Genomic DNA, 26,975 nt, shown 5'->3' with positions numbered 1-26,975 from the left:
ATAAATAGAAATAAATAAATGTAAATAAAAAAATTTTGATTTTGGCATAAACGTCAGGAATCACGGATTTTTGCTCTGAGGTAATTGCATCATTCATATTAGATAACTAAAAAAAACACTCAAAGTTTTAGTAAATGAATTTATTAGAAAATATCGAACAGAAATATTTAATTAAGTAACAATAATAACTACACTTTTTATGAAATTGTTGATATAAAATTATAATAGTTATAGGCTGAGCGTTTGAAAAAATTATCAGAAACTACAAGTAGTTCGGTCCTGTATATATTCTTTGTGTATTTTACAACTACAACATTGTTAGTAGGAAATTCGAATGGCCAACAAATTGAGTGAATTTATTGTAATTTTAAAACTTTCAAATTCTCAAAATGTTTGTTAAAAAGTATGATAGTGTTACTTCGGAACATTATTCACATTCTAATATTTTTGTTTTCTGGAAATTATTTTTTTTTATAACCAGTACCTGACCCATTTGGACTATGTGTTATCAAGAAAATATATACAAAGTAGCTCTTAATTTTGACCACAGAAAGAAATGGACAAAATCCACTAAACAACCTGAATCTCCGTTAAGAAGACTGTAAAATCCCAAAAATGTAGTACATGTAGAATCTACTCGCGATGACTTCTTGATATTCTTGGGTCAAATAATCAAATTTACTATTGAAGCACCTACTATAAACAAAAACGTTGATTATTATTGGTTATTCATTATTCTTTCGTTGTTGATATTGGAAATCAAATCACAATCCACACAAATATTTCAGTATTCACCTTTGATTATAATCTACTGTGAATAGACCTTGAAAAATGTACGACAATTTTTTGCATCAGTCTTAAACCATCTTATTATATATATTATTGATGTTCTAGTTTTCGAATTTTTTCATTAATGTCAGCTAGGGACCAACAATTTTATAAAACATTTTTCTTCATAACGGTAGCTGGATCAACGCTACCGAAACGTTGACATAAAAAAGATTGTGTATTGATTTACCAAAAAAAAAACAGGAAGAATATACCATAAAAAGCATACAAAATATATTGGTTGTTCAGTTATGCTGAATTATTGATAATTTATCATTTTTTTTAGTTTGTCTAGTTTTTAATGAACTTGAAAAAGTTTTACAATATTTGAAAATCTGAGTTCGCAATAATAAATTGAAAATGTATTGCCTACGACTACAACAGATTGCATTTGTTGCATACCACTCGGAAAGAATTTTTTCTATTTTTCCAACAATTTTCTTTTTCAAATTTAATATTATTTTATTATCTGAAATTTTCCCCATATTTTTGTCGAAGCTATTAAGTACTATCATGGTGAAATTTTTCAATAATGTTGGAGTTTTCAATGCACACTTATCATTTAAATATAAGAAGCTCTTGTCCACTGTTTATGTCATCAGAAGCTTCCAAACTGACTTTACAGTCTTTGCAATTGAAGCGATCTAAACATTTTTAATTAAATAACCCCCAAAATATACTACAATTTTCTAACGTCGCAATATCATTTGAATGTACCTCGGAAGAAATAGAATTGGTGGATGAATCCGATTATACGGATGATGATTCTTCTTCAACATTTAATGAAGCGTATGCTTCATTGTCATCTGTTGGTAAAAGCAGTATATTATCATCATCATCCAGTTGACTGCCTGCATTAGCACTTCTAGGTGGCCTCATTAAATTGGCGACAATATTTATTTTAAATGCAGCTCGAAATGCTTTCACTATTGGGTTTTTGTTATACCCTCCTCTTTGACGATAAACAGAAAATTGATTTTCAAGTGGATCTTGAATTAGTATGCCTGTGAATAAATAATTGAAACCTTAATTTTTTTGATCACTTGCAAATTGTTTAACGGAGTTAATGGTGAGAAGAAAACCGTCAAAGCTATCAGGTCTGGTCAAATTTCCCTTTTTACCAACTTTGTATAGATTTTCCAATAAATCATATCATGAGCTTAAAGCTGCTAGCATTTCTGGATTCGTATCGCTCAGAACACGATTACAGGGTTTTGTTGAATGTAAACGTGTACTATTCAGGGCATCAAATAAATTGTTCATTGTTAGAACAAAGTTAGCCGTGTTTTTAGCTGTACTTGAAATAATTTCACCAGTTTCCAAAGATGTCATTATGGACATGGCAGAATAAACACTGTGACTCAACAATTGAGCAGCTAATTTAACCTTCATTTTTTTGAAAGAATTCGGATTGATGTTCTTATCATTCAGTTTCAATAAGGCCTTTCCTGTTTTGCTCCTTTTGTCAAGATCATAAACTTTGCGAATGTCAGAAAAACATATGAACTGCCCATTAAGTATGAAACTATTGTTCAAAAAATTGTTTCTAACGCATTTCAACAGAATATTTTTTCTCATTATGAAAAAAATAAGGTTGGTTTTTGTTAACTCCCAAATGTTTTATGAGTTTCTGGTTGGTAGTAGATAAATCACATACTATGCCTATACTCTCTAGCTTTGTCTCACTAAATTTTTCCATTGCCTTGGTAATTATACACCATAAAGAAGCATATGACACCCCATCATTTGAAACAAAGTAGGCAATAGGAATTTTCCAGTCGCTATAGATTTCTCTGATCATGAGAACAGAGCTTCACTGGCAGGGAAAAGCTTTCTTTCAAAATCGCCCACATCTTCGTAACCCTCAATTAAATCTGTTTTCATGTTGTACTCAAGATTCCTCTTAATAGACATTTCGTCGAACATCAGAATACATTTCTTCTTCGTAAGGCAGCATCGTATCCGCATTTTTTAATTGAATCCAGGTTTGCAACGGAAATTGACAGCCCATGATTTCATTGTTGATATTGCTAGCAAAATAAATTTTTTTGTCGCAAATATCTGTATGTCTTAGGTCCTTTATAAAATAATGACAGTTTTCTTTTCAGATAGTAACCATGGGGATTTCATCTTGTGTCGTAATTGCATATTCAAAAGAAATTTTGTAAAATTCGTGAGAGTTTCTTCTCCATACAAAACGTTCGCAGAGAGATTCTTTTGTTGTACCAACTTGTGGACAGCAGTAATTCAAGTCAATCAAGGTGTGTTCGAGTCGAGACAAGTTAAACAAAAAATTAATAGAGTACACCACACAACCATTGGCAGATTGATGCAAATATTTCGAGAGACCGGTTCACATTCTAGGAGGCCTGGATAAGGACGTCCTTCAGTTTTAACTCCTCGAGATGACCGTTTTTTGCAATTAAATTCATTAAGAAATCGGTCAATGACAAGTGTCGAGCTCTGATAGATCAATAAGAAAATATCTTCAAAATGCTGGTCTACACAGCAGAAGAGCTCTCCAGGCAGCATTGTGATGCTAGACTAAGATGTGCAAGGTCTTGTATCATTCCCAGGGAGTCGTTCCATTTGGGCCATTTATTGATGATGATTTCATGTTTAATGGATGATAATGCTAGACCACACGTTGTGGCAGATGTTCTGAATTACCTAAACAAAGTAGGAATTCATACCTTGGACTGGCCACCAAGAAGTCCAGATATGAATCCTATCGAGCATGTCTGGGACATTTTAAAACGCCGCATTCGTCGTTGAAATCCATCTCCTCAAAATTTAAATGAGCTTGAGCAAGAGGCATTAGAGGAACACTATATACGAAAATAAACCTATTTGTTGCTGTTACATATTGTGAGTGGGAACTCTACATCTAGGTTACATTTTATGATTTACACCCTATTAAGGAACTTCATCAGTGATAACGAAGCCATAGAAAGATCTTGGACTTATTATAACCGTTGTTTAATCTTACGCAGATGTGTTGTAGACAAATTGGCTGAACACCAGGTTTCTTTTTCTTTTCATAATTTTTTTTATGCATTTACTTCACGAATTGAAAGATAGAGGCATTTTTGCTACTGGTACGATGAGAGACAACAAAATTTTAAAGTGTTCCAACTATGAAAAAAACTGAAAGGGGCAAATATGATTAACAGTTGGATAAAGTCACGGGAATAGTGATTTATCGTTGGCATGACAATAGTATTGTGACAATTGCGTCTAATTTTTGTTCAGTTGAACCCTACCATTTAGTATAACATTTTTCTCGGAAAGAAAAAAAAATCATATTTACATCCCACAACCAAATTTAATAAAGGTTTATAATTCTTTTATGGGTGTAGTTGATCTCAGAAATCAGAATATAAGTCTACCGTGTATCCATAAGGGGCGAAAAATTGTATTTTCCTTTGTTGGCTCAGTATTGACATGGCTATTCAGAACAGATGGCAGAAACATAGCCTGCAACATTTTGGAATCGTTATAGAAGGAGACAAAACAGGGTCCAACAAGACGAAATCCCAGTGTAGTTCTACACTCAAGATGTGATGGTATGAATCATCTTGTAATTTACCAGAAAAAAATGTCCAGTTTGTGTGTGAAAAGTGCAATATTCCGTTACACCCGAAAATATGCTTTCCAAATTAACATACAATGTAATAATTGAAATTATTTCTTACAATATATTTTTTCACTTATCTACAGTATTGCATTTTACTACTGCCCTTTTAAAAGAACATGTCCTATTTAGCCAGCTAATAAAAAAAATTTTTATCTTGAATTAAAATGAAACTACCAACTTTATTTAAAAATAGTTGAGAATTTGAAAAAGTGATTGAGCATTAAAACTAGAAAGACCAAAGGTTGAACTAAATATTTTGTTCAAATTATTTCAATAAAGATACAACTTTAATCAAATAGGAATAATAAACAAAAGAACCTGTAGAACTCGTTGTCTCAATACCTTAGAAGTGTGAGGTATAATATAGTTTATAAAATAATTTATGTAGCATAGAGAGTAATTTTATGAGAAAAAACAACTATTTGAATGAACTATTTTTATTTACAGAATATAATCTATAATAGAACTATAAATATATAACTTATATATCAACAGGTTTTGTTCCAAATTCTTTTTCTAAAATTTCTGCCTCGGCAGTACCTTCTAATATTGAATGCGTTTTTAACAATTCTTGTAATCGCATCATTTCAAATTTTGCTTTAGAGTAATTATATCTACATTGAAACCAATAACCTAATGTAATTACTGTAAAAGAATATACTGAGAAATTGACTGATCTCAATGTCTGACTTGTAAACATGAATCTAGTTAATCCACAAAATAGACCTCCTCCAATTCCATAGAGTAAACTATTACGAAAACATGGTATTTTTGAAATATCCCTTCCAAAAAGTACTAGACTCTGTAATATAAGAATTATAATTAAGCAATTCAGTATTTGTTCATAATTACGGATCTTACCAATAAGTTTTAGAACTGATCAATTTTGAACCTTCTATACTATAAATTTGGATTTATTTCAAGTGCATATTTATATAAAACAAAAATATTTTAAGATATATTAAGCATATTTTACATAACTATCGAAATAAAAGTAATTTCAGCATAATTCAGTTTTCTGATATTGAAACAACAAATATTACTTTTGTATAACTTACTTTTTCGTCTTTTTCTTGTGTCATTGTGAAAAGTTGTTAGTTCTATCATCCGTTTTTGTTATTAAAATTTGTTCGCAAATAACCTTACTTATTTCTCTACTTACGCTTCTTCTTTTCTATATTTTCATTTGTCCTTACCTGTAGAATAAGTCAGTGATTTTTATCGTATTGGGAGCTCGCGTTTGTGTAAAAAAATTATTTTATACGGTGTGGAACAGCCAAATGGAATAAATTCGGTAATAAATAAATGGGAATAACGCTTGGACACGTCAATTTGTATTTTTTAATCCGCATTTTAAAAAATTATACAGAGTGTCATGTGACAGTGCCCAATATGAACTTTCTCATTTTAAATGCAACCCACTGTACATTATTTATTTTTCGAATTGTTCAGAAAATTTTAACATAATTTATATAAAATGTTCTATATTTATCTTCAACTGTTTCGGAAATATTGAGCTTTTTCAGTTTTCTTACCAATATTAACATAAAAAAATTAAATTATGTATTTTATTTCATCATTCGCTACATTGCACTAAAAACCTAATATTATTTCGTGATAATGTAAAAAAACATTAATGTCAATGTATGAGATGTTCTGCTATAGAAATGTCTCTTAATATTACTCAACAGGTGTGACTGATCTGATTGTAAACTGAATTCAACTTTTTACGTCATCTAAGTTGAGGGGTTTATTTTGTGTATATTACTTTCAAAATGTCCTCACCGATTTGGACAAATTTGGTTCAGTACTACTAGACATTAATTTGATAACGAGGCGGTGCTTTATTTTGCTGAAACCATATTATAATAAACTTGTGAGTTTGCTGAATCAGGATATAAGTTTGTTAAAGTTGACACATTATTTTGGAGCAGTTCTAAATATTTATCCCCATTAAGTTGACATCAATGAAAAAGGGACCTACGATTTGGTTTCCAACAATTCCTTCCCGTATGCGACGAGCATTTTAAACATCTATATAGACATTTTTTTACATTACGTAATAATCAATATTACTGTTGTTAGAGTAATGTAGCGAATAGGTTCTGACGTGGCTTCTTTACTTTCGGTGTTTTAGCCCAACCTTCCTGATTTTTAACATTAAATATATTATTAATCTCATTTGTATTTAGTTTGATTTGAAATAGACATATGATTAATCAATCAGGGATGTTTTCGGAAACTATGATTAGGTTAATCCGATCATAATCTACCTACAACTGAACAGGACCTTCGGATGCTGATAAAAATATCATTTTAAGTAATCGTTCGCAATCAATGATCAACCTCATCCTTGATCTATGGAGAGTAGGGTGAAGGAGAAGTATTTTATATGGAAGAAAAATGGTCCAGCTGTTTATGATAAACCTAGAATGGTGTAGACGAGGGTATGGTACGAATGAAGCAATTGTAGATGAAATAGAGTATGCAAAGATAAAAAATTTAATATCGTAGTTCATTCACATTATATGAAATTTTTTTGTACCATATCATCCAGAAAACCCCATGGACTTGATGTTTGCATAACACTACTTTTAAGATAAGAAATGTTAAAAATCTTGCAGTGGTGTTCAAAACTCTTACAAAACAAATTATATTGAAATATATTATTTTTATTGTTAGGAAGTATAGGAAGAAATTTATTTAGAGAAGAATGCTCAACAAATTCATACAATGGTATATATATTAACAAAAATACAAATATATCAAATTAAAACTACACAAATTGTAAAAACACGATCTTTAGTTTCATTAAAACTTTCATAAATAGGTATGAGCTAGTTTTGTTAACACAATCACCAAAATTTTTAGAGGTTTCATGGAATCCTCAGTATAAAAAAAAAGAGTTCAAATTAACAATAAATGAATGTTTTGGCAATAAATTGAACACATATGAGGATTGCTATTAATATTTATACCATTGGTAACAATAAGTATTTCCAGATATCGATATATTTTTAAGGTCCTTATTTTGATATCCCAACCAGTCTTAACTAGTAATTTGAAAAATTTAATGAAGATGCATATAGAATATATTGAAACATTTTGTTCACACTATAAATCTTTATTTTTTTATTATGTTACCAAAGTAAATAGCAGCCCTTGTACAACAGTTACCTACCGACTTATTCATTTTATGTTTTCACTAAAATATTTTGATTTCAATATCCAAATTTTTGAAATAATATTTGTTACTTTTATCTTATCAAGTATCATCTACTGTTTCTCTTTTCATTTTTGCAGCAAATGATATAGGGTCATCAATTAGATCTACCCACAATTTGTAATATTCAGCACTTGTAACGTAATCTCTTGTAACATTTCTTTGTTTCAAGAAAGTCTTCCATACCTACAATTATACATGAATAAATAAACTGAAACGCAAATTTTCTTGTGTTTGTTGTAAAAATAAATCTGGATTGTACATTTGAAGATATATTGTAAATGTATTCAATTGAATTTATTTGAAGAAAAACGTGTGTACATACATAAAAGGATTTGTACAATAAACAGGATCAACCAGCACTTAGAATCATACAAATGTCTACAAACACACATAAATTACTCACATCTAAATTAAATTTAGAATGTTATATGCTCCAATGTATTCTTCCCAACAACTCATATCTCCAAATAACCAAATAATTATCAACTTTTTTCAAATTGAATGAAAAACTATATATGCAGAAAATAATAATGCAATAACTTTGCAAGTAGTGTAAGAGGCAAAAAAACAGCCAATACATACAAATTTCAGATTGATGAGGTATGGACTTGAAGTACTGAATTTGTGGTACTACTGAACACACTGTTTACAATATCACTACATCTCACTTACAATTACACTGCCTGACGCGCGTTTCGATAACCAAGTTATCATCTTCAGAGACTGAAAATGAACTAAAACCTAACAACTTGACTTACGTGTTTTATACTGAATTTTCCCACCAATTATTCAAGCTTTTCTCACATTTAGCAATTTCAATGATTACAAATGCATCCAATAATTTATAATTGGATACTATTTTTAATAACTTTACATTATTAATATTTATCTCATGATTTTATGACTGGGTGATCGACAATACTCAATTTTTCGGCCTGTCCATATTTTAAATGACCTGTGTGCTCTTCAAACCAGACAATAACGAATCTCTTAGTCTGCCCTGTATACTTACCATCACAATCACCACAGCTAATTTAATGTACACGACTCTTTTCCAAATTTATTATTTTATCCTTAAGATTACCCAACAATTGTTTTAATGTATTATTGGATTTATAAACCAATTTAAAACCCACTCTGTCGCGGGAGAAGATTTATTGGTGGGAAAATTCAGTGTAAAACACGTATATAAAGGTTATTAGGTTTTAGGTCACCTTCAGTGTCTGAAGACGATAACTTGGTTATCGAAATGTGCGTCAGGCAGTGTAATTGTAAGTGAGGTGTAGTGATATTGTAAACAGTGTGTTCAGTATGAATATTCTCAACGGTTCTAGAATTTCCAACTTAGGTTATTATACCTGTCAAAACAGCTTGAATATAAAGCATTTGCTAGTAGCAAGTTTAATTTTGTTAGAAGGAAAAAGGACATAAGTTTCCAAAATACAAAAGTTTTGTAAAGCAGTGGATTGACAGGGAAAAATATACACTTCCAAAACTACTCAATCCTGATATTTATATATTAAAGCCTACAAAATAACAATTGACATTACATCTCAGAGACCTCACACCAGCACCTCTAGAAGCAAATTCAAGTGAGGCAGTCAAAACTCTCTGACATGCACTCTGAATATAAAACTTGGTTATGAAATGTGTGCACTATAGTGTAATTATTGTGGTGGCAATTAGTCAATATGAATCCTAACAACAGTTTCAAGAATTTTGGCTTAGTTGAAATTTTATAAAAAACAAGTATGCTTTGTTATCATTTGACACCAAACAAAACAAACATCTGTAATCTGGTAATCTGGAAAGTGCACATTAATAAATAGAAACTAATTAATATGTAACAGTGGTTCTGAATTGTTATTTTTAAACAGTACTGATATAAACAAAGAGATATTAATGAACACGTTTGTATTATATGAATTACTGACCTCATCATCATTTTCATGTACTTGAGGTGTATTCCCAAAATGCCCTTCAGTGAAAAGCTGTAAAGTGTAGAGCAAATAGTAATAAGTATACATTTTATCACCATCTAGTGCCTGAAAATAAACAATGACGCTGATAAATTGACAAGTACACACACAAAAGTAATCAGTTGTATGATAAGAATGTTTCAAGTTCAAATCTTCATATTGATTCAATATATTTTTTAAAGGTGTTCATGACTTCAGTTTTCCTACTTACTTGAAACGATATGGTATATCTACTACAACATTTGATGGGAAATACATCTGACTTATCACCACTGTCACCATGAAAAATCAAATTATTTAGATTGCCTGGATAAAATACTGAATATCCATTCACATCTTTATTATCAACAGGAGTAATATTGAGGCTTGCTAATGTTTTGCCTAGAAATAAAACAATACTGTAACATTTGCAGCCATATGAAAACACTACAGTATTTCCAATGATGTAATATATATTAAGTAAACTTTATTGATAATTTATTGAGGAGATGGTTTCCAGAAGGACTCTGTAACTACTATACAAATGATTTATGGTAGTTTTCTAACCTTTGATGGTTATTGGCTTCTTTTCTTTGAGTGATTTTTTATGTTATGTAGTTTGCTGTTTAAAATATCTGATAGATTGGTACAAATTTCGGCTTTTCCAAAATTGTAACATTGACACTATCATTTGCCCTAAATGTATGTTTTTATTTCTTCAAGATAATCAACAACAAAACATTGATGAATATAAATATAAACAAAAATAACCAGCACTGCATAATTTAGTTCTTATTAAGTTACTTACCAAGATAATAATCTTCTCTGTTCCAATAGGAAGAAAATAAACAATCAGAATCTTTGATAGCATTTTTAAACGCACTAACAGTTCCTTTGCTAATCACAATTCCGCTATGAACAGAATTATACTTTGTTTTCCAAAATTCAACAGGATGTCCTAGATAATGTTTCTGTTCTGGATTAAATGGTGCTAAAAAATATCTAAGATTTTCCATTATCACAAAAGTAAGATCACTTGTAATTAACAGCCAGTCATAATTACCTACATCTTGTAAATATAGGCACAGCTTTACCCACGAAGAGTTTTTATTATTCCTTTTTATAGGTATCACTTTTTTCTTTCTAATATCTATAAATTGAATTGTGTTGCATCCATTTGCCCAAGTTTCTTTAATTGATTTAAAATATTTGTCGTTCTTCATTAAAATTATACATAAAATAGTTACTTTTTTGAATAGGAAGTTCGATTCTATCACAGATTTGTTCATATGTTTCACATATCTTAAATTATCCCAAGAAACAGCTCTTCTTAATAATCCTTGGTTTTTAAACCAAACATCATAGGAGTGGATTGGTACAGCTTTTTCATCAAACATATTGGATTTTTTAATGATTATCCCCAACGTCATCCCCAGAAAAAATAAACAAATTCTGTAATAAAAATGAACCATATTTTGAAGGTTAGAAAAAAAAAATGTCAAAACGGGACTTAAGGATACGTTCCAAATAACTTAAGCAATGTACACGTTCGCGACCGTTCGTATTTAGGCAGAATTTACCATTGATTAGCAATAGGCTATAAATTAAGATCTCTCATTGGTTGTCGCTAATGGCTGATACTTTTTGTACAAACATTGCTAATCATAGGTAGATTTTGTCTCCTTGTGAATACTATAATCACTATTGCCAATATGAGGTAGGATTTGCCTTGACGTTGCTAATCAGCGGTATGTTTTGTCTACATATCGCACCTTCGGTGCAACAAAGTCACAACAGCTCATTTGTAATTTTACAGGAGTGGACTTTTAAGTTTTTTTTTCGCATTTATTGCCTTATTACTGGATTACCATTTCTAGTAGGTTTTCAATATTTATACAATTACAATTAAAAAGAGACTACTTACCTTGAAGCATAGAAGAAATGATAAATTAGAGGATCATTTCCATATATTTGATACTATAATAAGGGAGTTAGAAGGAATTGGATCAAAAATAGATGATGAAGACAAAGTATGTCATCTTTTGTTAACATTGAATGAAGAATACCAGGCAGTAATAACCGTGATTGAAACTAAGAACACCAGTGTAACAATGGACTTTGCAAAATCTGGTTTACTTGATGAAGAATTAAAAATAAATCAAAACAAGGACAGAATAGTAGTCAAACTGATGCATCCTTTAATACATTTCAATATGTGTGTTACAAATGTGGAAAACCCGGACATAAGTTAGCAGAATGACATCAGTCATCACGAGGCAATTTTAGAGGTAGAAGAGGTTTTCGTAGAAGTCATCTTAGAGGACAGAATAGAGGTCAAAGTCGAGGTACAGGAAGTCAAGCAAATGCGGCTAATGAAATTACATTTATAGCTTTAAGCAGTGTAGTGCCTTCTACTAGAGATATTAACAAGTTTATTTTGGACTCTGGGTGCACTCAGCATATGGTAATGGGTGAAATGGAACCTTACATGTCAAATGTGATGGATTTGGCATCAGAAGTAAAAATAGAAACTCTAAAGAACAATGAAGTGCTGTATGCAAAGAAAAAAGGGACAGTCAAAGGGGTATGTCAAGGGAAAAAGATAAATGCACTAATAGTACAAGGTATGACACATAATTTAATTTCTGTGTCTAGATTATTGTTGAATGGTTAAGTATTTAGGCGAGATCGATATTTTTATTAGTAAACAGATATAATTTTTTAAAAATTGATCTTGATTATTTTTCCCTTCAATAGGTTCTTGTTCTCACAATTTTTACATCACTGGCAATCTTTTCCTGTATTTCATTTTTTGACGTGCTCAAATAAGGCTTTCTTATGTCTAACGGCTTCGATGTCTCACCTGCTTTTCAATGTTCGCCCGGTCTAACTTGCAGCATGTACATGGGAAAAATGTGTGAATAAATCTATGGTAATGACAATCACGTGCATGACCACCATCTTTTCCGTTCCACTTAGTACAGAGAATTATTATCGTAAACCCAAGTGGAGTGGCTTACGAGTCATTGTGAGCGTTGACATAAAAATTTACTTACTAAACAAAAAAAATTAACCGAAAGCTTTTAGAGGTTATGTTATTATTTGTAAGTTATTGAATTTTTTAGTGGACTGGTTAACAGTACATTTAGTAAAATAAAAATATATTCTGTGCGACAGTAAAATATTTGGTGAACGTCAGTTATGACGTCATAAGTGACGTTCTTGCCACAACCACAACGATAATATTCGCTTTGTGGAACGCACAACAGTATTTCAGCCTCCGTGAACGCTTAGTGGAATACACCGTAAAGGAAAAAAACGAGATTAGACTCATTAGAAAACATATAAGAAATTCTATACCAATGAATAGAAAACCAATTTGCATATTAATAATGAACAAGTCATTGCTAAAAGTAATTGTAAATGGTTAAAGAATAGGAAAATCATTTTATTTATAATATAGTAAAAAATTATAAATAGAAGTTAACATAGATATATTTACTTTAGGTCGAAACAAATACATTTATAAATGGAACTAACAAAAAAAATAATACAAAAGTGCATTACATCTTTCATCATACATATATATCCATGTTTAATATGTGCAATAAAGTAAGATACCTTAATATATATATATATATATATATATATATATATATATATATGCTGCAGGTATAATTCCTCCAAGCCATGATGATATCATAATTTCATTAGTGATAATATAATTAAATGGTAGAATGTCAATAGACTCAATTTCTTACAATTTAAGATCGTTTTAGTGTCATTGTAATATGACGGGGACACTATAGTGAAGTGCTTTTATTTCGGTTTGTTTTGGTGCTTTTTGTTATTTATATAAAAATATGCATTATAGCGAATATTATTCGTCATGGTAAGAGTGAGTAATATGGCATTGTCCAAAAACATAAGCAAACTCCATCTCAGTGTAGTTTCATGTCACCACAAATATCAAATCCAGAAGTAGAAGAATTAACAACTTATAAGAGCTTGGAGTTACGCCATCCATTTCTAGGGTCTGCCAGCGATTTGACAGTGAAATTAAAGTTTCAGTATCGCTACTAAGAAGGTGCGCTTGGAATACTGGAATAATAAATGTTGAGATAAAGATATTTGAGGAACTGACTAGAGATAAGTCACAAAGTATCTCACGGTACACACTTCCTTTTCCGTTCTTTTAGACTATCTTACCACCAAACATAATGAAGGCAGTTTTTGTCGTTGCAATAAATATGAATTATGGTCAATGACGTCATCCTAAAATAATGAATAATGTGTTCGTGATATCACAATAACATTTAAAAGAGGCCATTGGATTCGGTTATTGGCTTTCAAGAAGGTAACACGTGCGTAAGAAAATTGAGTATATTAAGTGCAATCAAGTTCCATTTATAGAAGGATTATTGGTAAGTGGGCTTATACTAACATAAACCTTTGTACAGAACACCCTTCATTCCTGGAAACATTTCTTTTCTCATTAAAACTTTTTTTTGCTATTCTGTACATAAAATATTCAACAGAGACAAAATAAATTAACAGTCAAGGCAAGCAATGGGGGGAAAAGGGGGGGCTTGGCCCTCCTGAAAGGTATAAAAAGTGCGTAAACGTAATACAAATGAATGTAGAATAATAAAATTTGGAAAATAATCAAAGGCTTCAAAAATTATTCTCAGAACAATTACACTAATCTTCCGAATCATCAAATAGCAAGGAAAATTTTAGAAAGCCTTACTATTTGTAATATCAACCCTGCCTAGTTAGTGCCTAACAACTAACCCTGAATTCAGTCTAGCAACTTGTAATGACAAGTTTGAACCAATAACATATAATGAATTCAACAACATAATTTCAAGGAAAAAAGACAAAGCAATTGGGAAAGACGGAATCTCCTACTGGATGATTAAAAATCTAGACAAAAACACACGAAACAAATTAATTGGGATATATAAAAGATCATTGAAACAAATAAAATTCCAATAGAATGGAAAGAAACTATAATATTATACATTTCTGAAACCCGAAAAAATGAAGAAAACCATAACAGTTACAGACCTATTGCATTAATATGCGCGAGTAAAGTATTAGAGGGCATTATAAAAACAAGAATAGAATGGATAATAAAAAATAAAAAAATTCTCTCGAAATTCCAATTAAGTTTTCGGAAAAACAAGGGATGCAATGAAGCTATATCATTATTAACACATTCTGTCTTAGAAGCATTCACCGAAAAAAAGCTTCTACTATCAGTATTCATTGACCTAAAGGCAGCCTATGACAGTGTCCACCTACATATGCTATACAACGTAATGAGTGAAATTAAAATAACAAACTTTATATTCAATTTATTCTGCAACAGAAACTTATATGTAAAAGATACAGAAGGGAATCTAATAGGACCAAAAACAACAGTCAAGGCTTAACCCAAGGTTCACCCCTGAGCCCAATCCTTTTCAACATCTACACCAAATCAGTACATGATATTAACAAAAAATTCAGGATAATACAATAAGCCGACGATATGATAATTACAATGGAAGGAACGGATCGTCAAAAAATGATCAAAGATATGAACAAATATCTAATTGAATTTCATGAGTGGACTAACAAGCATAATTTTCAAATATCCACTGACAAATGCGCGGCAATAATTTTTAGAAATAATAGAAGAAACAGGGTAACAAGTGAAAATATTGAAATAAACGGCAAGAAAATTGACTTCAAGGACAATATTAAATATTTAGGGGTAATAATGAACAAACACTTAAATTGGGGATCATACATTCAACACATTGAAAGTAAATAATGAGAGCTCTTTGTGGAACATACTGGGGAGCAAATCCAGTTACATTATTACTACTATAAAAAGGATTAATAAGATCTCATCTAGATTATGCTTCTACTACACTTAAGCCATGCAATAAAAAACACTTGATTAAACTAGATCAAAACCAATATAAGGGACTAAGAATCATAACTGGAACCATGAAATCTACTCCAACTAATAGTCTCTTAGCAGAATGTGCAGAAATGGCGTTATAATACCGTAGAAAATTGGGAAAAGTGTAGAGAAAAAACAGGGTACTGGAAAAACACATCAAAATATTTACGTAAGCGAAATAGACTTGCGCTTTAAAGAAGAAATAAAATACCAATCAGAGAGAATTAATACGGTATTTTCTGAAACAAAAAAAGACGAAATATATTCACAACAAAAATTCATCAACGAATTTGCACCGAAATACAGTGAATATACATGGATTTTCACAGATGGATCCTTGAATCCGGAAGACAACAAGGTGCAGCGTATATATTCTTTCCCTAAATTACCGATTTCCTCAAGACTACATAATCACATACAAATATGCACAGCGGAAATAATTGCAATAATTAACGCCATCGATATAGCAAAAAATAAAAAAATAAAATCATAATTTTTTCCGATTCGCAAAGCGCCATCAAAAGTCTTAGTAATCAAATAACAGGCAAATTTAAATACACCGCGTTAATGGGGAAAAAATTAATAGTGGACTTGGTAACGGAAAATCACAATATTGTTCTAGCATGGACTCCGGGAAACGCTGGAATCATAGGGAACGAAATTGCTGACCAACTTGCGCAAATCGGAAGAAATCTTAATATACCAGCCGAAAATTTTAAAATAGATAAAGAAGATATTTATATACATTTTAAAGAACAAATTAAAACAGAACACAACGAACACTGGAAAAACTCATTTGCAAACAAAGGAAAATGGTACAATTCGATTCAACACGAGTTCCTGAAAACACCTTTCTTCTACAAAATTCCATTTATAGATAAAAGGCATCTAACCATAATAAGCAGACTTAGAACAGGCCACTCCCGCAACAAAAAACATTTATTTAGAATAGGATGTGCTACTGATCCATACTGTATCTGTGGACAAACGGAAGACCTAACCACATTTTTTTTCGGATGCCCCATTAATCGAACCTCCAATTTTGATTTATATAACAAGCTAATTGAATTAAAAATACCTACACCAATTACATTATCCAACATTTTAAACAGAGAAAACTACAACATTATAAAGCTAATCATGAAATTTATCAAAATTGAGATATAAACAAAAATAATAATGAGATATAAACATTAATAATAATTATAGTACACATTTAAAGCTAAATATGAAAATAAGTCAAAAAAGAATCGTTCCAAGACCCTGGTCCTAATTTTCCTAACCCAGGCAACAACCCTAATGTGTGAAATGCTCGGCCGTTGCCCCTGAGCGAGAAGAGTTTTAACCTTTGTTGTGATCGTCCTATTTTAACATGCCTATCTCACAAGAACGGAAGAATTGAAAAAAAAAGAAGGAAAATAAAACAAAAAAAAAACAGAAAAAATATAAGCTTTGGTTTGAAATAAATCAAAGCGAAAACCAGCGCTGGCCAAATACTGTTTAGGTGGAGGCCAAAATAGAGAAGAAAAAGAAAAGAAGCCATTAAATTGTGAGAATTGACAACCTATTGTTTAATTGTAATATCACTAAGGACATTAAAATGTCACAGCCTTAACAATACCTGCGGCATATATATGTGTAATTAATACACTTTGATATGTAGAAAAAAAGTTTCTTGATATATCATCATTGGTCTGAAGTGTTTAGAATTGAGTTTAAATATATAGGAATTTGCCGTTGAAATCAATGAGATTCTCCAAAAATATTTTGCTATTTTTACACAAGCATTGATTAATTGACTATAAAATAATACATATCACATCGAGATTACCTTAAATTACAGGGCGGGTTGATACAATTCCAATCTTGAAACTCACTGGATTAACTTTTGTGGGTTTATCTTCATATTTATAGCTATATACAGATTTATTCTATTTCTATATCCCAAAAAATACTTTTTAGGCTTATATATATATATATATATATATATATATATATATATATATATATATATATATATATATATATATATATATATATATATCAACCATCCCAATGAATACAGTTTAGTTTTATATGGTAGACAAAAATGTGACGTTGTACAATGTCACATTTTTTCAATAATTTGAGGGAAATTATTTAACATTTCTGCACAAAAAATTCCTCTTGTAAAAATTAGATAGTTTTTACTGTTTTCTATTTATTAAAATTCGAATGTATACATGTAAATTACCATAATCGAAAATGTAGCGTAAGAATCCCTGACTCCAAAGCAAAACTACCCTGTATTCATATGGGTAATCATTTGCAAAATATAAATACTAAAATCAAAATTGTATGGCAGACAACTGAAAAATCAAGGTTGTCACTCACCCCTCTAAATTGTGTACCTCATTTATTATTCGATTTAAGAAGTTTGCATAAAGCGTATTCAACATATCACTTATAAAAATTATGTACATAATTCTGGACCAACTTGTTTATAAGTTATTAGCAATAAGAATTACAAAAAAATCGAAGTAAAAAACAGCTTAATAGTATGATGTTAACATTTTTAATTCATAAAAGGTGTGAACGAAAATTTCTAGTTTATCTGAAGTGATAATTAGTACAAAAACGTATTTTTGTTCTTTTAATACTGAACAATACTGTTTACTATATTCACACACTTTCCGACGCCAAAGGTAAACACTGTTTCATCAATGGTTCCGGAAAAATCCAATTTAAATGTTTCTGGTAAATAATATTGATCAATTGCTCTTTTTTCTTGTTAAAGATAATTGTCCTTGATAATACAATATGATAACCTTCTCTAAAGTATGGCGAAAGGTACACTATATAATAAATTCAATCCATTAGAAAGTAATTTCACTATAACTTAGTTGATTGTAAATAAAAAAAGAGCTCAACTATATGTTAGGGTAGATTTTATAACTAAACTTTCATTGAAATATTCGATTAGTTAGTAGAATATTATAGAAAAATCGAATGGTACAAATTATTTTCTAAAAGCTTACATTTATAGACATAGATAAGATATATATTCCAAAATAGACATTTCATGATGTTATTAATTATGCGATAAACTGTATAATTCTATTTAAAAAATCCCACAAATTTTCAGTAAGTTTTAATTTCCAAAAAAAATGTATTATTGCTCAACCCTGTATAGATTCGTTTGTTTTTAGAAACTAAATTTTCCTCTGACTTTAAAAAAACCCAAAGAATGTCTGTTATGGATAACAGATCCTAGGCCCACGTAGTTTTCTAACAGTATATTATGCTGCAGAATGACGATGTTTTCTTTCCATTTCTGTACAGAAAGGCATATATTTTCGATGAATAAATCTAAATTGTATACGCTGCGAAGTCTTTCATCGGCACAATCTGAAACCAAAGAATCTCATTTAGGAGAAAATGAAATGTTCAATATTATTAATTAAAACAAAACAACTGTGAAGAACTATATGGTCTTGACAAGTATGCGCAGGTGACGCTCGGCTGATTGATTCCTGCAATTCTAACAAATGCACTTCTAGTAAAAAATCTAGTTATTTTCTTTTAATAACCAATTAAATATTAGTCAGATCAGCTGATTTAACGTCTTCCATGTCAAGTGGCCTTTACAATTTTGGTAATCATTAGATATGGTTTTTTAATTTTCAGAAATATTTTTTTGTATGTACAAACCTTTGTGATAATAAAGAGGATGATAGGTAAATGTCAGGAAATGTACTTCACTATTAAATGGATTCCATTTTGAAGCAAAACTATCTGGCTTATCTTGTTTCAACAGTAATCTAATACCTTTCATATTACGGTCTCTGAAAAATCAAGATTCATTAGAGCTCTAGAACTGAAATTACAAAATTTACATGAAATATAAAATTTACAAACGCAGATAAAACTGAAAAAATTATTTAAAGGAACTACGTGTAAAGATACTGAATATTAAGCAACAGCAAAAACAAACTTTATGCTGAACCAAGTATTGAAATATGGCAGATAATGCATAAATACCTTTATAAATGATACAAAATTTATTTTTAAACATATTTTTTTAGATACTCAAATAAAACATGAGAAACTTTCTTATGTGAAAAGAAATTACAGCTACAAGATATGTTTTCTGAGTGGACTGCGGTTTTGGTTTTGTATTATTGTAACAATATTTGTTCTGCATTTTTAATGATAAACATTTTAGTAATTTAATGTTGTGTTCATCAACTCCTGTCCACATTATTTATAAAATAACAATAACAAAGCTTGAAGCAAAGAAGCTTTTTCAAATAATATTGGAAAACTTTTGAATGATGCATATTCACTACTTTTGTAACCATTAACTTTCCTATATTTCAAGGCTGATGTCTTGCTGTTTCTTCGCGTTTTATTGTTTTTTCTTTACTATTTAATAATACTGTTTTTCACATGGAAGATTTCTTGTTACAGCATTCTAAGGATTAAAGTCTTATTTTCATATCTTCATATTTCATATCATCTAAATGTACCATAAAATTTATATTCTTTTAGAGAGTTTATTTCTTATAATTAATAATTATATTATTATCATTATTTCACTTCTAATATTAAAATTAGAAATTCAGTGGAAAATGTAGATATTATTGGTGATTTAAGGCAACATTACTTGTTATGTGAAGAATATTTATGCTGTACATCAACTGATATTGAAAAATCGTCATATAATTTGCAACTGATGTTAATTAATATACAATAGTCATTCATTAAACTTACAGTATACGATATAAGTATCCAATTTTTATAAATATTGAGTGGTAGTAGACATATTACAAATAATTTCTGGCAATGTATATGGGTACTGTATATTAATAGAAAAGTGAGATTCACAATTCTTTTGAGTAATTTGAGAAATAAAAATACATACAAAAGGCAACGACACTCAGAAAATTAATAACATGCATGTTTTTGAGATTCAAATGTCACATAAAAACATTCATAACATTATAGTTAAAACGCAGTTTTGTAAATTTTCGGAAAAAGTTGACAATTTATAAAATCAATTAAAAATGTGTGGTGATAGTACAGAGAAATTCAATGTATGTATTAAATTTTTTACAATTCTCGATTGATCTACATATTTTTCAACAAAATACAAATTTTGATAAATTCAGATGCAGATCAGAAAAAAATGCGATTTTTCACACAATACGTTATGTTCCGTCATTTTCTCAGATTTAATCCCATACAAACTACTCTAAATTTGTGACTAATACTTATTATAGTTCAACATTGATATACAATTTTACCATATAACTCTATCTATCTAAGCAATATATTTTAAACAGAATGATAATATCAATAGAATTAATTATTTGAAACTAAAAATATTTCCATTTTCAAGTATTTCAAGCATGAATTCACAGGGTAACGTCGTCAGAAAATTGCAGAAAACATACAAAACTGCAATAGTGATAGAAAAATCAGCAAAAATAAAGATGCGGTGAAATAAAATTCCTTATTCAACATAAATATACCTAGTTTGATTAAGGTTTTCTATGTCTGCCTGATTGTCGTTTTTAGGCATTCGTTTGAATAAACAATTTTCCAATAAGCTGGATATTCCATCAGCAAATCCATTAATTTTTCTTCATAAAAATGTAAACACAAAAAAGGTTATTCTACATGGTATGGATATTTGAAGCAATTCTTGAACTGATCTTTGTTGTTTATTTATTTATATATTTAATGTTTGCATACAGCTGGTAAACATTCAAGTCAGTTCAAGAACAAGTTACTTCAAGGGACTAGTATTTATAACAGGGGAACACTCACTAAAAATATAATCTGAAGGTTAAACTATATCTTATCAGACATAATATGAATAACTTTTTCAACAGCTATATATAAATACTTACGGTATCAGGGAGCCACTAGGATAGACTAGATTTCCAACAACTATTCCTTCTATGTCACTGAACATTATCTTACGACATCCTAGCCTTCTTAGAGCAATAAAATCATATTTAACTAAAATTAGGTTTTTGGCAGTCATCATCAATAAGCGTTCTTTGTCAGTGTCCCAATGATTAATTCTGAAAATGATTGTTTGTTAAATATATATATATATATATATATATATATATATATATATATATATATATATATATATATATATATGTATGCACATCCATATCATATATTTTTGATTTAAATCAAAAATTTATTGAATGTGCAATTGAACTAGTACCGCATATTTTTAATTTGGGTGTTCTTCTCATAAGATATGACCTAAGTACCTAGATCTTAGTATACTATAATTGCATGTTAGTTCTGCTTAGGATATGTTTTTGTTAGACCTCATCTCAGAAGCTTGGTCTAATTTCAGGTTGAGATTGCAGAATATTAGAAAAATAAAAAGAGAGAAAACCAAAATTAATAAATGGAGGGAATAATCTTTGAAACACTAGAATAGATTAACCCAGGATAAATAAGAGTGAAGGAAATTCATACATAATTAACTATAGATTCTAACAAGTTCTACTAGACAAAAAAAATATAATATGAAAAATAATATTAAATACTTACTGGGTGAGCAAAAATGAAGCATATACTGGTCCTTCAGTCTCATCTAGCAAATGAGCTGTACATTCTTTTACAGCTCTTTCAATAACACCATCTCGGAACGTAAAAAAGTTGTTAGGGTCTTCTTTAATGATAATGGATGGTTGGATGCATTTTTCGTTGCTGGAGCTCTGAGGTGCTGTAGTAGAAGTAGCCGTCGGCGGAGGAGTTTCATCTTTGCTTCCTTTTGAGCTCCATATGGTTTCTGTTACTAGAGATACAAATATTATAAAATGATTGATTCATAAGTAGATATGAGTTACCATGAGTCAAATAGAGTTGTTAGTGAACCAGTTGTTTTTGAAAATTAGTTCTTTTATTCTAAATACAAACATGAACAAATGATTAGCGTTTAGTCATTCAATTTAATTATATCTATATGATTCACATTCCAATTAATTGAGGCATGATACATGATATCGAATATTTCCCAATACTTTTCTTTAGATCTTACCTTCTGGACTGATAAAGTAGATTAGGAATTAGATATATGAAGCGCACATGTGTTCAAAGTCCTATGAAAAACTAAATTGAGTAGTGCTAATGTTTATATTTATTTTGATGTTACTGAATATCCTTTATTTTATAAACTTCTTTTCTCTAATCCATTGCACAAAACCCTCTATATTCTATTCTTATTATTTTTATTGGTTTTTCATTTTTATTTCAAATAAAGCTTTATTAAAAAGTTGAAAATTGTTTCTTGGATTTTAGGATATCAATTGATATTACAAAAAATGATTCAATTATAGAACATGTTGTTGACAATATACTATTATTTCAAAGACAACAGAAACTTACTTAAATATAAAATAGTGGTATTGGAATACAACATCACTTGATTTTGTTCTTCAGTGTATATTAGGACTTTGCTATTAGGAAAATTTTGTTAGAAAATGTGAGTATTGGAACCATTCAAATATGTAATAAAAAATTATTGTTGAATAATCTCAATCAAATTATAAGATTTGAAATAGTCTTGTCAAAGAAATATTTATAATTCATAGATAATGTTACATAGATTTATTAGCAAACAATGGTTCAGCACCTTCTGTGAATTGTTTATGCACAGTTCGCATAGCAGTATTAATTTGATTTGATTGCCTTTTTTATCAGTTTCCATATCGCGTATATAGGAAATTATGAAAACAAATATTATGTTAGATTCGTTGAGAAATATTGGAAATAACGCCGTATCATATAGAATATGTGATGATAATTGTGACCCCAGTGCAAAAAAGAAAAACTAAATACGCAATTGTCAAATTCGACTCAGACTGTTTATAGAATACATTCTAAAACAGTTAATAGTTTTCACAATAATGCTTTATGTTGCTTCGACGTAACTGATTCAATCAGTCCATCTACAGTAGAAGTATTACAGTATATAATACAAATTTATTCCTGTTAATTTGGCTTTACCAAGAAACAATCATTTAACACACAACACGTTCTAAAACCAAACATTTCATATTCAATATCTCTCTAACAAAACTTAATGAATTTTTAATGACAAAATTTTATTACTTATAGTATTGAAGCAATAAGCACAAATTTGAAAATAAATAATTGAATGAGTAATTTTTTAGATTGTTATCCATGTAAGTATATTTTCAATTTTTAACAAACATCTACTTCTTAAAACACTACATATACTACTAATTATTAAAATCACAAACCATGCCATCTACAGGGATATATTTTAGCAACTGATTCTAAGTAGTTTCATAAATAAAAGAAAGTTTCATATAGTAAATGACATAGAAATACTAGAAATCACATTTATATAAAGTTTCATTCAAGCAGTGCAATATGTAATGAAGTTATGAAACTACTGTAACAAAATCAGTTGAATATTTAGCTTGATTACCCCTCATTGGAAGGTATAGTGAAGACTGAGAAATAATCATTGAAAATTATGTTGATGGACACTTTCCATTTCCAACATGTTCCATTGTGTTCATTAAGTGGGTTAACAACTAACAATATTTTTGCTTACAGATTAGTATTTTATGAATAATTTATGAATTTGGTATATCACTACTTAGTATATTGAAGGACATACTTTAGAAAACTTGTGAAATTGTATTTGATACTATTTACAATATTTAATACTAAACATATAATTATCCTCTTATATCGTAATTATCTCTAATTGATTTGCTTAATTTCAATAAAAAGTTGCAAGGATAAATGTTGGAACATAATTACATCAACAAGTACTCTGTGATTGATTCTTGTCCTATACTAAGCTAAAAATAAACTAATAGCCAGAAGTGCTAATGCTAGTGTTTAGTGTTTTTAGTTTCATTTTCCAAATCTTTCTAATACTAAATTAGTTCATGTTTTTAATAACTAAAACTAAAGCAAAAGCATGTTTTTTTAGAACATGTTTGTTTTTATGAGGTATATACTGCAGTATAGATTGATTTTTGGAGCTTAAATGGAACTTTTTTTCTTGAATCAACAAAATATAGTTCAATAATGCTGATCAGGTTAAAAAAGATTTATTTGCATTGATTTTTATATTTATTGTTTGATTTTTATTAGTCCTGGAGAATTCATTTAATTAGAAAAAAAGAATCAATCTATACATAGATATTTTAGCAACAAAATAAATTATCAAAAATATAAAGGTAGTTTAGTACATACAAATATCATATAATGCTGGACAGAAGAACCCTGTATGTATAGACATGAGCACTCCGAATAATTGAGGGGATCACATTTTCCATACTGGGTAAATAACTACACAAATGTGAATAAATATCAGTGAATAATTATATCTTATCATAAGAACAAAAACAGTGTGTAATTAAAAATATAGACAATAAATACTAACTTTTATTGGGAATTGATGATAAAGGAGCCATGAAAGTGTTTCTCCAATGATAATTTTGACTCTGATTGTTTATATCGGATACATTATCAATTCTATCAACATCAGGATTAGGTGATTTGGGCGGATCACTTCTGTCAGGATGAATTCGGAGGCTGCATCCTTTAAATTCTTCGGGTAAATCTTCTTCTAATGCCATTTCAATCATATTCTCAACAGTACAATATTTCAGAATTTTTATTGGAATTTTAACTTTGGCAAGGTACACTAAATTTTTAAACGTGTTGTTTATTTATTGTTCATTCAACAAATGCCTCCGATAAAACTGTCTCTAAAACAGCTGTTTGTAACAGGCAGCGCACATATTACTGAAAATCAATTATGGTTGTGACTATAAAGACGGCTCCGAAAAAAATTATGTGGAGTAATGTTTGTATAAACCATTATCCAAGTAAAATATTATGATTATTAAACTTCAAATAACATTCTATTTTATATTTAAAGCATAAATTCAATATGTAATAAGATTAATAGACCAATTATTTTTCTTTTGATCACAGATTCAAAATTTCAAGGTTTTTAGAGGGGATAATAACAATCGATACTGTATATACACAAAACTTTTACAGATAAAGAAATAGTTTCAATTACAAATAAAACAAAATGTTTTTAAATTGCGAGTAGAAGCTTAAACCCATAGATAGAATAAGAGTTGATATATTCAACTACAGTGATAACTTCTGTTGTTTCAAACTTAACGTTAATGTGGCAGTAGCCATAACTTCTTCAAGGAAAAAAGTTGATTAAATAGCGCTGGAATTGAGACTGTTGTTGTCTTGTCCCAATAGAGGGACTTTACAAGAGTCAATAGGCGTTTTTAAGGTGTTGCAAAATTATAGCTTTGTTCTCGGGCCTGGTTTTCCACCCACTCTGCACATTTACCTAAAAAGATATTTTGTGCACCACTCTCCGTCTTATTGTTTTATCTCTAAAATACCTAGATGCTCTGTCGTCTCTATGGATTGCTCACATGCCTATTATCTAAAAGCGATATTTATTGGGCTGTGACCTGTCAGAGCACCGAACAACAGTATAATGTTTTTTTTTTTATTTATTTAAGCTGTTTTAATAATGAGGTGCTTCTTACATAATTTATACATTAAAACAAAGTATAATAAATTATTCACATTTCACGAAATAACATATTAAGATTTATTACTAAACACTAATCTCAATCTTAACATTTTAATTTAGTTATACATACCGTTTACTTGTCTATCCCTATGTGTTCGGGATGAAATCAGGTTATATACTGACTTCTCGTCATCTCGCTGATGTGCCTTTTTATACAAAATGGATTTCTCGATAATTCCGTTCTGGAATGTAAGCAAAGAAAAATGCCTATAAATTTATTCTATAAAAGCGGTCATACCATTCTATAAATAATTTATAAAAAATAGTGTCAAAGGCTTCCGCTTTATTTCTTAGAAATTTGTACCCGGCGCGTACACCAAATTTTCGATTCTATTAAAATAATCGAGGAGAACCGGCTTCATGGTATATGTCGTGTTTGAGTTCATAACAGTTTTAATGTCGTTTCTGAACATATCGAAAGAGATAGTCTTTACTAAGACTATCTCTGATCGTTGTTGATGTGACTTCTCTACAGTAGGGCTATGAAATATGCGGCATGCCGCTTTTTGGTAAGGCAGTCTGCTTCATCATTGCTTTGTATTATTTGGTGGTCTTGTAGCCCCATGAGGATTACTTTGTTTCTGGTAGCTGGTTCTTTTAGAGTTTGTTTACACTCCAACCATAGCTTGGACGTGTACTCAATAGTCTTCAGAGTTTTCAAGGCCGCTTGGTTATCAGAGGAGAAGTAGATGAGTTTTCTAACAAGATTTCTATTCAAACACTCCTTAAACTCACTT

The 26,975-nt window shown here is 29.8% G+C and overlaps 3 protein-coding genes across 5 annotated transcripts; all 3 read right to left on the bottom strand.

Moving 5' to 3' along the window:
• Positions 1-4,886: 4,886 nt before the first annotated feature.
• On the bottom strand, positions 4,887-5,659 carry LOC130901699 (cytochrome c oxidase assembly protein COX20, mitochondrial). The gene is made up of 2 exons (XM_057813241.1): positions 5,524-5,659; positions 4,887-5,267 (listed from the first exon to the last, which is right to left on the bottom strand). The coding sequence occupies exons 1-2, from the start codon at positions 5,545-5,547 to the stop codon at positions 4,947-4,949; spliced, it is 345 nt and encodes a 114-aa protein (XP_057669224.1). The 5' UTR covers positions 5,548-5,659; the 3' UTR covers positions 4,887-4,946.
• Positions 5,660-7,190: 1,531 nt separating this feature from the next.
• On the bottom strand, positions 7,191-11,421 carry LOC130901691 (glycoprotein-N-acetylgalactosamine 3-beta-galactosyltransferase 1-like). Its single transcript, XM_057813229.1, has 4 exons — positions 10,458-11,421; positions 9,882-10,051; positions 9,626-9,736; positions 7,191-7,874 (listed from the first exon to the last, which is right to left on the bottom strand). Exons 1-4 carry the CDS (start codon positions 11,119-11,121, stop codon positions 7,731-7,733), a joined length of 1,089 nt encoding a protein of 362 aa, XP_057669212.1. The 5' UTR covers positions 11,122-11,421; the 3' UTR covers positions 7,191-7,730.
• Positions 11,422-17,641: 6,220 nt separating this feature from the next.
• On the bottom strand, positions 17,642-25,443 carry LOC130897471 (tumor protein p63-regulated gene 1-like protein). Of its 3 annotated transcripts, XM_057806368.1 has the most exons (7): positions 25,048-25,303; positions 24,858-24,953; positions 22,170-22,416; positions 21,500-21,676; positions 21,119-21,229; positions 19,296-19,429; positions 17,642-18,992 (listed from the first exon to the last, which is right to left on the bottom strand). In XM_057806368.1, exons 2-7 carry the CDS (start codon positions 24,901-24,903, stop codon positions 18,790-18,792), a joined length of 918 nt encoding a protein of 305 aa, XP_057662351.1. In that variant the 5' UTR covers positions 24,904-24,953; positions 25,048-25,303; the 3' UTR covers positions 17,642-18,789. The 3 variants fall into 3 exon arrangements, with proteins under 3 accessions (XP_057662351.1, XP_057662335.1, XP_057662343.1); XM_057806352.1 differs by lacking the exon at positions 24,858-24,953 and having other exon boundaries at positions 25,048-25,443; XM_057806360.1 differs by lacking the exons at positions 21,119-21,229; positions 24,858-24,953 and having other exon boundaries at positions 25,048-25,436.
• Positions 25,444-26,975: the final 1,532 nt, after the last annotated feature.

This window comes from Diorhabda carinulata, chromosome 1, assembly GCF_026250575.1.
Source record: "Diorhabda carinulata isolate Delta chromosome 1, icDioCari1.1, whole genome shotgun sequence".
Classification (NCBI taxonomy): domain Eukaryota; kingdom Metazoa; phylum Arthropoda; class Insecta; order Coleoptera; family Chrysomelidae; genus Diorhabda; species Diorhabda carinulata.
This window is presented reverse-complemented; position numbering and strand designations above follow the sequence as displayed.